This window comes from Tenrec ecaudatus, chromosome 11 (assembly GCF_050624435.1).
Source record: "Tenrec ecaudatus isolate mTenEca1 chromosome 11, mTenEca1.hap1, whole genome shotgun sequence".
Lineage (NCBI taxonomy): Eukaryota > Metazoa > Chordata > Mammalia > Afrosoricida > Tenrecidae > Tenrec > Tenrec ecaudatus.
In genome coordinates, this window is record NC_134540.1 from 81,308,919 (window position 1) to 81,322,106 (window position 13,188).

At 41.8% G+C, this 13,188-nt stretch overlaps 1 protein-coding gene across 1 annotated transcript in view; it reads right to left on the reverse strand.

Moving 5' to 3' along the window:
- Positions 1-269: 269 nt before the first annotated feature.
- The window catches only part of ST6GAL2 (ST6 beta-galactoside alpha-2,6-sialyltransferase 2), a 40,163-nt gene continuing 27,244 nt past the window's right edge, over positions 270-13,188 (reverse strand). The window contains exon 5 of the mRNA XM_075562579.1: positions 270-538. Within this exon, the coding sequence (XP_075418694.1) occupies positions 270-538 (269 nt within the window). The remainder of the gene's footprint in view (positions 539-13,188) is intronic.

A 13,188-nucleotide genomic window follows, 5' to 3' on the forward strand; every position in this document is an offset into this window, starting at 1 on the left:
ACATACTCATGGTTGTACATGTGTTTTCTTTCTTAGCTACCTATTTTTTGTACCTTTCTTGAGCTTTGTTTTTTAAAAAAATCTGCTTTGATATTCAAATCAGTAATAAATAGTCAATGGCTTCAGAATAGAAGAATTCTTGTGGCCACCACTAAATGACACTTCAAAGACCCAAGACTACATTGTCTACAATCGATCTTCAAGTATTCTGTGGGACACAGAGTACAACAGCAGTACCTTATTGCACATTGATTCCCCCGGATCCCTTGCTAAGAGTGGGGAGCAGAGTTGGGTGCCGGGCAGCTGACTGCCCAGAGCCCTGGCAGGGTCACCTTGCCCTTCCGATGCAGATCCTCCTGGACGCCGGTGTTCATGCGCTGCACCAGAAGCTTCTCGTACAGCAGGGGGTGGTAGGCCCCAAGTGTACAGGCCGCATCGTAGTACAGCTCGTGATAGTGACAAAGTTCTGTCTGCCGGACGGATGGGATGTACTCATACACATGCACCTGTCTGCACATGGACATCATGATGAGGATTCCTGGAATGCAAAGAAACATGTGACTTACGGAGGCGCGGGGTGGTCAGGGAAGACTGTGGCAGGAGGCGACTTGCTCTGTGCACATGTTTTCATTATCTTTACACTTGTGGTGCTCTGCCCTCCCTTATGTGTGTACGTTCACCATTTAAGAAAAATGGGGGCTGTGGAACCACTAGGCTGTTTCTTGTGGCTGTTCTATGCATAGTCGGTGCAGCTCCCCAGACGACTAGGTGGAAGTATACATACGAGGCACATGGGCTCTCACCTGGGGATCGGCCAATGCTGTCATTCCATTGGGTATAAAGTGAGCTATTTCAGAAACCAGGAACAGAGAGTATTCCACAACCATGAAGGAAAAAAAAAGAGCCACGGGAGAAATACACTCAAGACCCCTGGGTGGAGAAGTGGTGGTGGCAGGAGAAACCATGAGATTGGCGTCCTGGCCCACAAAGGGACTGAAGCTGAGTGTCTTTAGAAAGCTGGCTTGCTGAGTGGAGTGATCTTTGGGGAGTTAGCAGCAGTACCAGAGCCGTGCACTGCTTGCCTGAGCAGATCAGAGGCAACGGGGCTGCGTGCCTGAGAGGCTAGCGCCTAAGCAATGCTCTACCTCCCAACATGACTGAGAAGAGGAAATGAAAACAAAAGAATTGTATCTTTAGGAGTTCTGATACTGATTTATAACCTATGATCTTCCCTAATTACCTCCACCGTGGGGAGCAGTGTATTATCTGTGGGTTCTGGGTAGCCATTGCAAAGGAGGAGAGACCGAGTGCCACGGGAGGGATGAAAGACGAACAGAAGGCAGAGGGTGTCTGACTTCTGCTTTGCAGATTCTTCCTTGGGCAGAGGACAAAGTGGATTACACCCCCCCTTGTGTAACCGGAGGAGGTAAGATGTCGCTTCTGTACTATATCCACAGGGGTATATTAAGGTGTGGCATCATATACCGTCACTTGTTAAATCGAATAATGTGAGCAGATAATCAGATATAAAGGGGGAAAATGAACCATTATTGACCTTAAGGGGACCAGGAGGCCACAATCTAGAACAGTGGGTCTCAGCCTTCCTAATGCCACGACCCTTTAATACAGTTCCTCATGTTGTGGTGATTCCCCAACCATAAAACTATTTTCGTTGCTACTTCATCACTGTAATTTTGCTACTGTTATGAATTGGGTGACCCCTGTGAAAGGGTCGTTGAACTCCCAAAGGGATTGCGACCCACAGGTTGAGAACCGCTGGTCTAGAGAATGAGATTTGCGATGTAAGTTACAATATAATCTTCAAAAGGATTTCAAAATATTCATAGAAAAAATTCCATTAACTTTTAATTTCGTTGTTTCCACAAACTTGTTGAAGCCCCTTAAATGTGATATATACACATGTCCAGCCTGATTTATAGTTATATTATCCAGTCATATTAATATTCAAATGCTATAAAGCTTGATTTTAACCGAGTTGTTTGATTTTTATAAATGGATTGTAAACTGCTGTTTGAAGAGTTGCAAGACTCAAGGACACAATGGAACAACTCTTAAAAAATGGTTGGCTAGGTGGAAAGAACTAGAGTTAGCTACAGAGTGTAAGAGTCCTATTAATAAAAATTTACTTTTCTCACCACCAGCACCATAGATCACAGGAAACGTTTTTAAAAAATACTTATCCTTATTTTGAACTGTTGCAAAAAAAACAAAGTCAGTTCCTGTTCTTACCAACATTCACCTGCAGACTCTCATTTCCACCTATGTTCACATCATAAAACTTCAATCCCAAGAGACATCTCTGTACAAGAGATGCCAGCTAGCAGAGAGAAGGGGTTGCGTTTTTTTCAGAGAAGGTAGAGCACACACTGATGGAGCTGCCTGGTACACAGGGAGCAGAAGGGGATCAGCAGGGAGGCTGTTACAGCACACCCCAGTGGTAAGATGGTTCTAGAGGTGTGAATTTGGAGACACACCAGCGGATGGTAGGAGAACGCAACACAGACTCCCAACAAAAGGGAAGGAGGAACTAAGTTCAAGTTCTACGAAGTCAAGTTGCATTTCGGAACTGCGTCACAATGACAAGTTACTTAGGGTTTCCTCTCCTTTCCCCAAAGTTCTACCAGCGCCTCCTCTTCGACGGCTGGCCCCCTGGCAGCAGCTTGAACTCTCTCTTGAGCAGACCTAAGTGGCACAGGTAGAGCTAAGAAAGAACTATGAAGGACAGCACATCCTCCTGAAATTACCCAGGAGGAGTTGTGCTTGCTGGAGTGCGGCTGTCGGAGGCGCCAGCATGGGAGCACGCAGCGCAGATGTTAATGAAAACTCTTTTGATTCCGGTAAGCAATTACTTCTCTATAAAAAAAGGACTTGACAGGGTGATTGTCCTGAGACAACTCAACTCAATTTTATTCACACTTTACACATGAGGAATCCTTCAGGTTCTCTTTAAATGTCAGGGTTATTTTTCTTTTGGGTTTTGTTTTGTTTTGTATCTTTCCAGGGTGGATGTTTGCTTTGGTGACTTTTCATCGGGCCTGTGGAGCAAGGTCCTGAACACTACCATCGCTGACTGCCCTCCTCAGTGGGCCATGGCATATGCCTGGGTTGGCTGTGCCCGGGGAGCGATAGCTAAAGAGGGGCCCTGGATAGAGATTGCAGACATCACGGAATCTTCTATTCCTATGCAACGACTTTCCTGCAGATGGCAGTGACGTGACTGCAAAGGCGTCTTGGACAGTGCTAATAAACTAGCAGTGGACCTGTCCCTGGAACCCACAGTCCCCATACTTCCTCTAGAGCAGTGGCTCTCAACCTCCCTGACGCCGTGGCCCTTTCACAGAGTTCCTCATGTTGTGGTGACCCCCAACCATAACACTACTTTCATTGCTACTTCGTAACTGTATTTTGCTACTGCTATGAATCGGGTGGCCCCTGCGAAAGGGTTGTTCAACGCCCAAAGGGGTCGCGACCCACAGGTTGAGAAGTGCTTCTCTAGAGACTATTGCTGAGGCGTTTCCATGATCCTGAATGTAACCTCCTGTGTGGGGACCATAATCCTCGGTTGTGCACTGTCATCTTCCCAACACGGTAGCTACAGAAGTGGGTGGTTTGCGAAAGGAGTAGATTTAGACTCACAGAGACCCTAGGTGATAGAGAACTGTCCCCAAAGGGCCTTGTGGGCTGTGATCTTTAGGGAAGCATATCACCAAGTCTGTCTCTGCAGAGCTGCTGGGAGGGCGTGCACTGCCACACCTTCTGCTACCAGCCAAGGGCGTCCCTGATGTGCCACCAGGCTCCTTATAACCCAGGTTATATTTAGAGAGATCTGTTAGTCATACAGTTGGCTCTTCCCCAAACTTCAGCGTGAAAAAGAATGATTCAGACAGATTGTTAAAATGCAGATTCCTGAGACTGGTCCCCATTTGGATCCCTTAGGTGTGTGCTGGGTTCCGGAATCTGAATTTCAAATAAGCATTCCTAAATGCGTATGCATGGTGAGGGCTAGTTAAAAAATTCCAATCCATGACAGACCAGTGCACTTACAAAATGATATTAATGGCTCCCTAGACCAATGATTACGTACTTCTGGTTTTCTAGCCATGTTAAATTATTGTCGGAGTTTCTAAATATTTTCCATGTCTCAGGAGCTCTGGGGGTGCAATAGCTTGCACAGAGTGGCTCCCCACAAGGTCAGTGGTGAAGCTGCTCTCAGGGAGGAAGATGAGGCTGTCTACTCCTGGAGAGCTTTAAGGTCTCAGAAACCCAGAGGTACAGGTCTATGCTGTCTTATAGGGCCATTAGCAATTAGAACAGACTCCCTGGAAGTGAGCGGCATTGATACTAGTCTGATTATAGACCATTAATAAAGTTCCCAGACCAATACTGGTCTGCTGGTCATGCTTCCACATTTTCTCTGGAAAATTCTGTGGTGTCTCATCTGCAGCTGGCACTCTCCATGTTGGGCAGCTAATCTAGAATTGAACTACGACTCACATCCATTTAAGAGGATCCAGGGATGGATGACCTCAGTGTGCTCGCTGTCATCCTGCTCCCAAAGCACAGTTACAGATTTGAGTCTAAATTCTTTATCTGTAAACGTTTCAGAGATAATTTATTGCTAGCAAATTGTTATTTTAAAATCAGAATTTGTTTGATAGCTATACATAAAGATATTTTTGTGTGTCTTAAGTTTAGGCAAAAAGATTGTTTCCCCATAATCAAATAAATACATTTAGTATTTTCTTTGGTAATAGTTTTCATTTTAAGATAATGTCTAGAGCTTCAGAGATAAAGTGATATGTTTGTTCAGAAATGAGGTATGCACAATTCCTCCTGATTTTTGCCAGTTGAGTGGAGGCTCAGTAATAATGGTTGCCTATCATGTTTTATTCTCAAATGAATGCATTTTTCCCGGTAACAAAAATTTTAAGCAATCCAAGAGTCTGCCTTCAACATTAAATGACAGCCAGCTACAGTCTAGGCATCAAAGTTAGTAGGTAGCGACCTTCAAAGGGTCAAATTTCATTGTCACCTTATTGGGGACACGTGAAAGGTAGGCAAAGGGACTGACCATTCGGAAGAGACTTTTTAACAAATATCTTTAATATTTTAAGCTTTTCTTTCCAGTCGGTTTGTTCAATTCCGCTACCAGATACATACTTTGATTTCTAATTGTCCTAAGGAGACCTGGTAATACAACTGGCTCAGCATTCCACTGCTCACCACCTGGCCAGCAGCTCAATCCCCCCAGAGGGGCGTACAGGTTTCGGACCTCCGCAGTGCAGCGCTGCCCTGTCCTAAAGAGTCCCTACACATCAGGACCAACTCCAGGGCAATGGGGTTTGTGATCCCAGCTATCACCCATTGGATATGCACATTCATTATTGTTAAGTGATTAAGTCTACATTTCAGTTTCCCACACGGTTATCCGCAATACACAGAACTGGAACATGAATTCTCTTTCATGGTTTGTAGTGAGTAATGAGGTAGATGTCATTGTCAAGAGGAATGTGGGCGCTCGGGCGCAGGTCAGCGATGGGTGTTATGGGGCAGGGGTCTGGGGAGTAGCGGTTGCAGGAAGGCTGGGCTGAGGAAGGGCGAGAGAAAGTCCGAGTTGCCCACATACTGCTGGAGGCTCTGAGCACAGGCCTCATTTACTGAACTGGAGGGAGTGCTTTCCCTGGGGCACAGAAGAAGTTTCTTTCAAAGAACAAAAGCAAAACTAAATGACACTACATTAGTGAACTCAACTTCTAGACGAAAGATCGGAGCTTCGAACCCACCCAGTTGTGGCTTCGCAGATAATCCGGCGGCCTGCTGCAGAAAGGGCAGAGCCCTGGACACCCTGGGCCCCAGTTCTACTCTGCACACATGTGGGGTCGCACGGGAGGAAGCAACCCAACAGCAACTAACAGGAAGAAGCCAATCAAAGAGCTTGTTTCTGAAGGAGAAAGTAGGAGGCAGGTCTGTGACCTACAATTGTAGAGCAGTGGATCTAAATACATTCCTGAGAAAAACATTTCAGCGCTGAGAGCAGCCTCTCTGTGAGGGCTGTGATGGGGAATGTTTCGGGCACAAGTGGGGTAAAGAGCAACACGTGGTTCCCAGAGGTTATTGGACTTATCACTGACAGGGTGCTGTGTCTACTGTGTCGACAGGGTCACAAGACAACCCTCAGGTTCAACCATTCCAAAACAAGAGGAGTCACTAGGGACTCCATGTACAGTTGGACTGATGGCAATGATTTATTATGGCAAGAGGACCAAAAAAACAACATAAGCCAAGAGAAACGTGTGTAGGGATCATGGAAAGCCAGGCACCGGGTGCTTATCCAGGTGCTCTTGCAGTCGAGTCACACATGTTTAATCTCCCCTGTGACATGTGTGCCATGTTGCCAATCAGGGACACTCACTAGGGAACGAGCTCCCATCACTGGAGGGTGGTCACGCAGGCCGACTATCCCTGGCTTGCATGTATCACCATCCAAGGCTCCTGTTCCATGAGGAGCATGCTGCTGATTGGGCAGAGGAGTAGGGTGCCTCCCCAAGTCCAAGTTCCCAGATACCAGCCAAGACCCATCCATGCAAACAGGCCTAAGATTAAGCCGGCAGGTTGCTATGTAACTTCTTTCCTACAGAGGGACCATACGTGAACACATTCAAAGATTCACATTAACGTGTAATCATCTCCTCATGTTAGACCAACAGGGGCATTCACATCTGTTTGTGCTAAATCTGTTATTTTCATTTCTTTTTCATGTCTGCTCAGGATTACGTTTAAAAAAGCAAGAAGATGATAAATCATCTCAAACTATGATATTCCATACAGATTTTTTAAAAAATCACTTAAAGAACTTTTATGTTGTCATTTTGTTTGTGGGGTCCCTACACTCAACTGCTTTCATCAGAAATAAAAGTTTTACTGTTTTCAGCATCAAGCATGACTTTTTAAGAGGCAGATGAATGTTTAGAAGTTTTTAAGTGCATTTTTCTGAGCCAAACAAATGGTCCTGCAATCGGCTGTTTAAAATCTTTAAGCAGAATTCAGTTAATGTTAACTTTCCTACTTGGCCAGTTTTAAAATTGAGTCCACACAAGGCATTCATTTGAAGGGGAAGAAAAGGTACTAATATTTTTCAGACATTTTTCATGATTCATGAAGCATTCGTTTGCCAAAATGCATGTTTTTAAGTATTGTACAATGTAATGTAATTATCAAACCAATTAAAAGTCATCTGACTGAACTTAATTAAATGTCATCTTATGTAACTCAGCATAACAAGCAGTATGGACACTTATTTGTGCCAAAACCTGGATAAAAAGGAAACTTTAGCTTATGCTCAGATATGATAAATTTTATTTGAATTGTGTTTCCCCTATTAACATTAATTCTAACAACTCTACTGAGACTATTCATCATTCTCAGAAATTCCCAAATTATTTCACATGTTTAATTACATGTGTTTATTAGAAATATTCAAAGACACTATTTTTTCCTATGACTTGCATTATATTCAGAACTATTATTTTTTTAATTTGATGAAAGATTATCTTCATCAAGGAGAATATTCTATTTTTCTTAATGATTTTGCATTTTTCTTTAAATTTTATAATGACCAAATAATGATAACATTGCAAATATTTTCTAAACAAGTAGTAAGGATGAAAGGCTAAAGTTATTGAATATGCTAATCTAACAGAATCTAGCAATTATCTTGTTTTCTCTAGAAATTCAAACATAAAATGAACAACTATGGTAGCTGTATCTAAGACTCCTTAGAGCAAAACTGAGTTTTTTTGGAGCATTTTCTAAGCATTCCCAGAATGTTTTGTACACTAAAAAGTGGTTTGAGCTTGATGTGATAAGATGGTAACAAAAGAAGCATTTGCCAAATTAAATACAACCATAGAATAAAAGCATATTACATGAAGGACAGTTTTTAACTTATTTTATGTATTTGGTTACAGCACACATCCAAGATTTATTATTTATAGGGGAATACAAAAAGCTGTTACTATTCAACATAATTATAATGTATTTTACATACTCACAAATATGGTTATTAAGAGGCTTATTATTTTGTATTAATGTTTTGTGTTTTGAAGATAAATTGGAATGAGACTCTAAAATGCAATATAAAATGGAAAGGAAAGTTGTGATTTGCTTTTAAGAATAAAATGCTTATGCATATATTAAATATGTCCAAGATTATAGTGTTTGCACCTATGAATTCCAGAAAGATTACTTACAACATCATTATAAAGGTGCGTGCCTTTAAAAAAGGGAAGGAAGTGGTATGGTTTGTACAATAAAAAGATCATCGATTTTGTATCATGAATGGGTCTGTCTTGATACTGACATTGGACTGAACCCTTGGCAGGAAGAATGTGGGCCTGCAGAGCATGCCCACAGGGACAGATAAGAGCTCAGGACACAGGGACTCCAGGACAGATAAACCCCTCAGGACCAATAATGAGAGTGGTGACACCAGGAGGGGAAGGAGAAGGTGGGGGAGAAAGGAGGAACCAATAACAATGATCTACATATAACCCCCTCTCAGGGGGGACAGACAACAGAAAAATGGGTGAGGGGAGACAGCGGTCAGTGTAAGAGATGGGGAAAGTGTATACATTATCAAGGGTTCATGGGGGGGTGGGGGATGAGCTGATACCAAGGGCTCAAGTAGAAAGAATGTTTTGAAAATGATGATGTCAACCAGATGTGCTTGTACATATGGATGGATGGATGGATGGATGGATGGATGGATGGATGGATGGATGGATGGATAGATGGATGGATGAATGAATGGTGATAAGAGCTGTATGAGGACCTAATAAAATGATTTTTTAAAAAGATTCAAATGAAAAAGATTCAAGAATGTGTGTCTGATGACCTTCAGACCGTGGGCTTCTGGCTATGCAAGCTAGTGCCTGCTAGTCTTGCCTGGGTGCGCTCCTGAATGTTGGGGACCTTGATGCAGCCCTACTTTACGATCCCAAGTAAGTGTGTCCCTCTTTCACAAACTTATTTGTCTTTAGGAGAGCCACCTGGGACTCTAAAGAAATCATTCCTTGTCCTCAGCCAGGCTATGATAAAATTAACATGATGTCATAGCATCCGATAATATCCAACTTGGGGTGAAAGAAAGGACAAGAAATAACTACCCGTTAGGCTAAGGGTAAGGAACCCAACAACATGAAAAAAAATTGTTGACCAAGAAATGAGCCCTTGTGGAACATCTAAATGACCTTGATCCCTGCTGGATCCTTTCCATTTCAGAACTATATACACACTCCAAAAGACAGACAGTTCTTTTATTGCATCTCTGGAAAAGGGGACGGGACATCTCCATGATATCTACTCATCCACCTTTCTCCAGGAAATGTAAGAACAAATATGAACTCTGATTAGAAATTCAATTAGACTATCCTTGGGAAAGCAGTTTATCAGCATTTAGCAACAATTACGAATATGTTTCCTTTGCTCTAGCACTAATACTCTTGAGAAATTATTTTAACAAAATAGTTTAAAGAAAAATCTGTATATTCAAATACAGCATTTATAGTAGTACATATTAGTATATAGTTATAACCCAACAACATCATATCAGATATATAAAGCAATCTAAATGTTCAGTCACTAACTGAATATATATGATATGCCTCTGTGCTAATTGTATGGCCTCAGCATATCAAGGAAAACTATTTTTGTTTTAATTCTCTCATTCTTAGTCAAAGAATGGCCCTCTTCCATTTGGGAATAAAGTCCTATGTGATCTAGCATAACTGTTAGATAAGGCATATCACATAATAGTAAGTGCTTAATATTGGCTATTGTGCAGAGTTCCTAATTTAACTCTCTCATTCAAGGATGAAGACACTATAGCGGTCTTCATTTACAGATGGGACATGGGTTCAGAAATGTCAAAAACGTGCTCGACCTTACACATCTAGGTAAGGAGTTGAGGCACTATTTAATTCCCGTCTTTGGGGAGCCAAACACCTTAGCTACAATTCACACATAAAGTGACAAGGGGAGAGGGCTAGCACCCTTCTGTTGGTGAAATAAGTTAACTTAAAGGAAAAAGGTCATGTCATTATAACTTCTCATCCACTCATTCAGCAAACATTTATTGTATATCTGCTGGGTGGTGCCAGGCACTGAGAGGGGCATATGTATTACAACATTATAAATAAGCAAGTCTATTTCTTCAGAACTGTGACGGAAGCTCCCAAGATCAGAAACTCCCGGCTCTCCCGAATCCAGGAGTGACAGTGGGGACAGCAGAACGTTTCCAGCTGACTCATGTGTGCCAGCCACCTATTCTCCTGGCAGTGATGGATTCCCAGGGAAAGGGCTTTGACGGAACTACTGCAGTGCACCAGAAAGGGAAGATCTCTCAGCCTGTAAAAGAACTCGAATGAGTTACGTGATCCCAAGACTGAAGCTTCCTTCTTTCTCATTTGGATTCTGCGGTCTCCTTCCTACCTGCTTCTGAACGGAACAGGTCACCACCTTTAGTCTCCATTTTCAACCTGCCCAAGGGGAGTCAGCACCTTCGCCACTATACAGATTGAGAAAATACTGGATTTCCTACCCATTTTTGTTAATCATCAATATTAACATTGTGTTTACATTCTGAGAGTGAGAATTAGTGCCCCACAGAGCCTCTGCTGGGCTGTTCCTATTGGGGTACATGTGATGGGTGCCAGCAGCGCCCATGCAGGAAAGCACAGACTGTTTAAAATAAGAATAATGAGCCGGCCTGACTGTGGAAGAAGCCCCCTGGTGGTGCAGCGGGGAAGCCTCGTGGCTACTGTTTGCAAGGCTGGTCCACTAGCTTCCCTTTGGGAGGAAAGAACTGGTGATCCGACCCCTGATGAGGAGAGCCCAGCAAACCTCCAGGGACACTCTGCTCTCTCAGCAGGATGCTGTGCGTAGGGATTGATTCAACCACACGTCACCAACAGAGAATATGGACGGGAACACATAAAAATTAAAAAAGAGGACCTGATGCCAAGGGCTTAAGTGGAGAGCAGATGCTTTGAAAATGACGAGGGCAAAAAATGTACAGATGTGCTTTACACAATTGATGTATGTATGGATTGTGATAAGAGTTGTATGAGTCCCTAATAAAATGTAAAAAAAGAAAAAAAATTCAGAAAATGGTATGAGGGAAAAGGAGCTATTTAGCAGTTAAAATAATGTTCTAAACATTTCACTTAAAATTTCATTTTTTTACCTTTTTATAAAGACTTCAAAATTCTAGGGTGCTTTTCCAAACCGTTGCAAAGAAAATTCTAACAAAGCAGGGCAGAATCATTTCTTCCATTCAGATTGGTGAACATTTTAACTTAAAAAAGAAATTTAACATATTGGATCAATAGCTATAACACTATAGATATCTATAAACTCATCTGACTTAAATATATTAGAAAATAAGATTTAAAAATTAGTCCAGTCTTCATTAGTTTCCTATCATGACCTTGTTAAAAAAGACCAATATACATTTGCACAGTTATTTAAAAATTTCCTAGAAAATAATTTTCAGTGCTTAATGTGAAATACTGAGTTAAGGATTTAATGTTTACTTATGGTAAACATTCACCTCATTAGTAATGATCTTTCAAAATAATTTGATAGGTAGGGTTTCCTGATAATAATATTAATTGAATGTTTTAAAAATAGAAAAAATGATTCTAAAATATTTGTTTAGAAATTTGAGAGGACAAAATTCAGTATACAGTTTAGGCTGTAGAATTTTAAAGTATCTTCTCCATATTAAAGTAAGCTTATAATGAAGGCTTACTTTAATTCCTTGAATATTAAAGTATACCCAGTATCAGTATAATTGTTCATAGGAACATTCCAGTTTTACTACAAATACAGCATAAAAAATTATTAGCTTGGATAAATACTATATGTGAATTTAAAATTTCTAAAGAAAGATGCTATTCCAACACAAAAGTGAATTTGGATGAAAACGTTCTTAGATTTTGCTTTCTTCAATGTGCGCGGTCAGTCTGTGCCTCACACTGTACAACTTATTGTTCCTGCTCTGTAAGCAGAAAGAAAAGCCCTTATTATTTGACAATTTAACAAATAATATGTGTAGTTGCCAACTAATTATTTCTGTCCTAATCTGATTTCACAAAGCCATCTTGCCCAGAAGAAAATGTCCATAGGGGAAAGGTGGGGAGAGAAGGGGAGGACGAGGGACATGGTTGCAATGACCGGCACAAAACCCCCACCCCACCCTAGGGGACAAATAACAGAAACCCTGGGGCAAGGTGTAAGGTATAAAAATAATCATTATAATTTATAATTTATCAAGGGGTCACGAGGGTGGGGGAGGGCAAGAGGAGCTGATATTAAAGGAGCAATAGAAAGTAAATGTTTAAAATAATGATGGTAACATATATACAGATATGCTTGATATAATTGATGTATGGATGGTGATTAGAGTGCAAGAGCCCCCAATAAAATGATCTTTTAATTAAAAAAAGAAAAGAAAATGGCCCCTGAGAAATATAACTATTTAGATACTGCTGATGGAGGAGAAAGCACAGCGCTGCCTGCAGGGAGAGTTCTGAACAAAGACAATTCGGAAGCAGAACTAGCTCCAGGCTCTCTTTCTTATTAAAGACCCCCACCGCCCACCCCACCCCAGACTGGTACAAGGAACTGAAATTGCTTCCAGACTCTTCTTTCTTGCAACATTTATTGCTCCCTTTTCCCAGGAAAATGCAGGTGGATGGGGACACACACAACCACATGCACACAAACAAGCCTATTGTCGCTCCCAATCCAACAAAGTGAGATCACGTATCATTTGTGCCTCCACAGGGACTGTTGCTGCTGGGCTAAGGGGCTGCTAATGAAGGTGCACAAATGACACTGCGTCGCCTGGATGGAAGATGTTAACTGAATCAGCTGCCTAAATGTTACTGAGAGGTATGCTTACCGAAATCAGTACTAAAACTCAAACAAATTCACTCCCAGCAAGTCTATTCGGACTCATAGCAACCCTATGTAGGACAAGGTAGAACTGCCCCTGTGAGCTTCCAACTAATTCTATCCAGGAGTAGAAAGCCTGGTCTTTCTCCCATGGAGCAACTGGTGGTTTCAAACTACTGACCCTGAAGTTAACAGTACCAACACAGTACC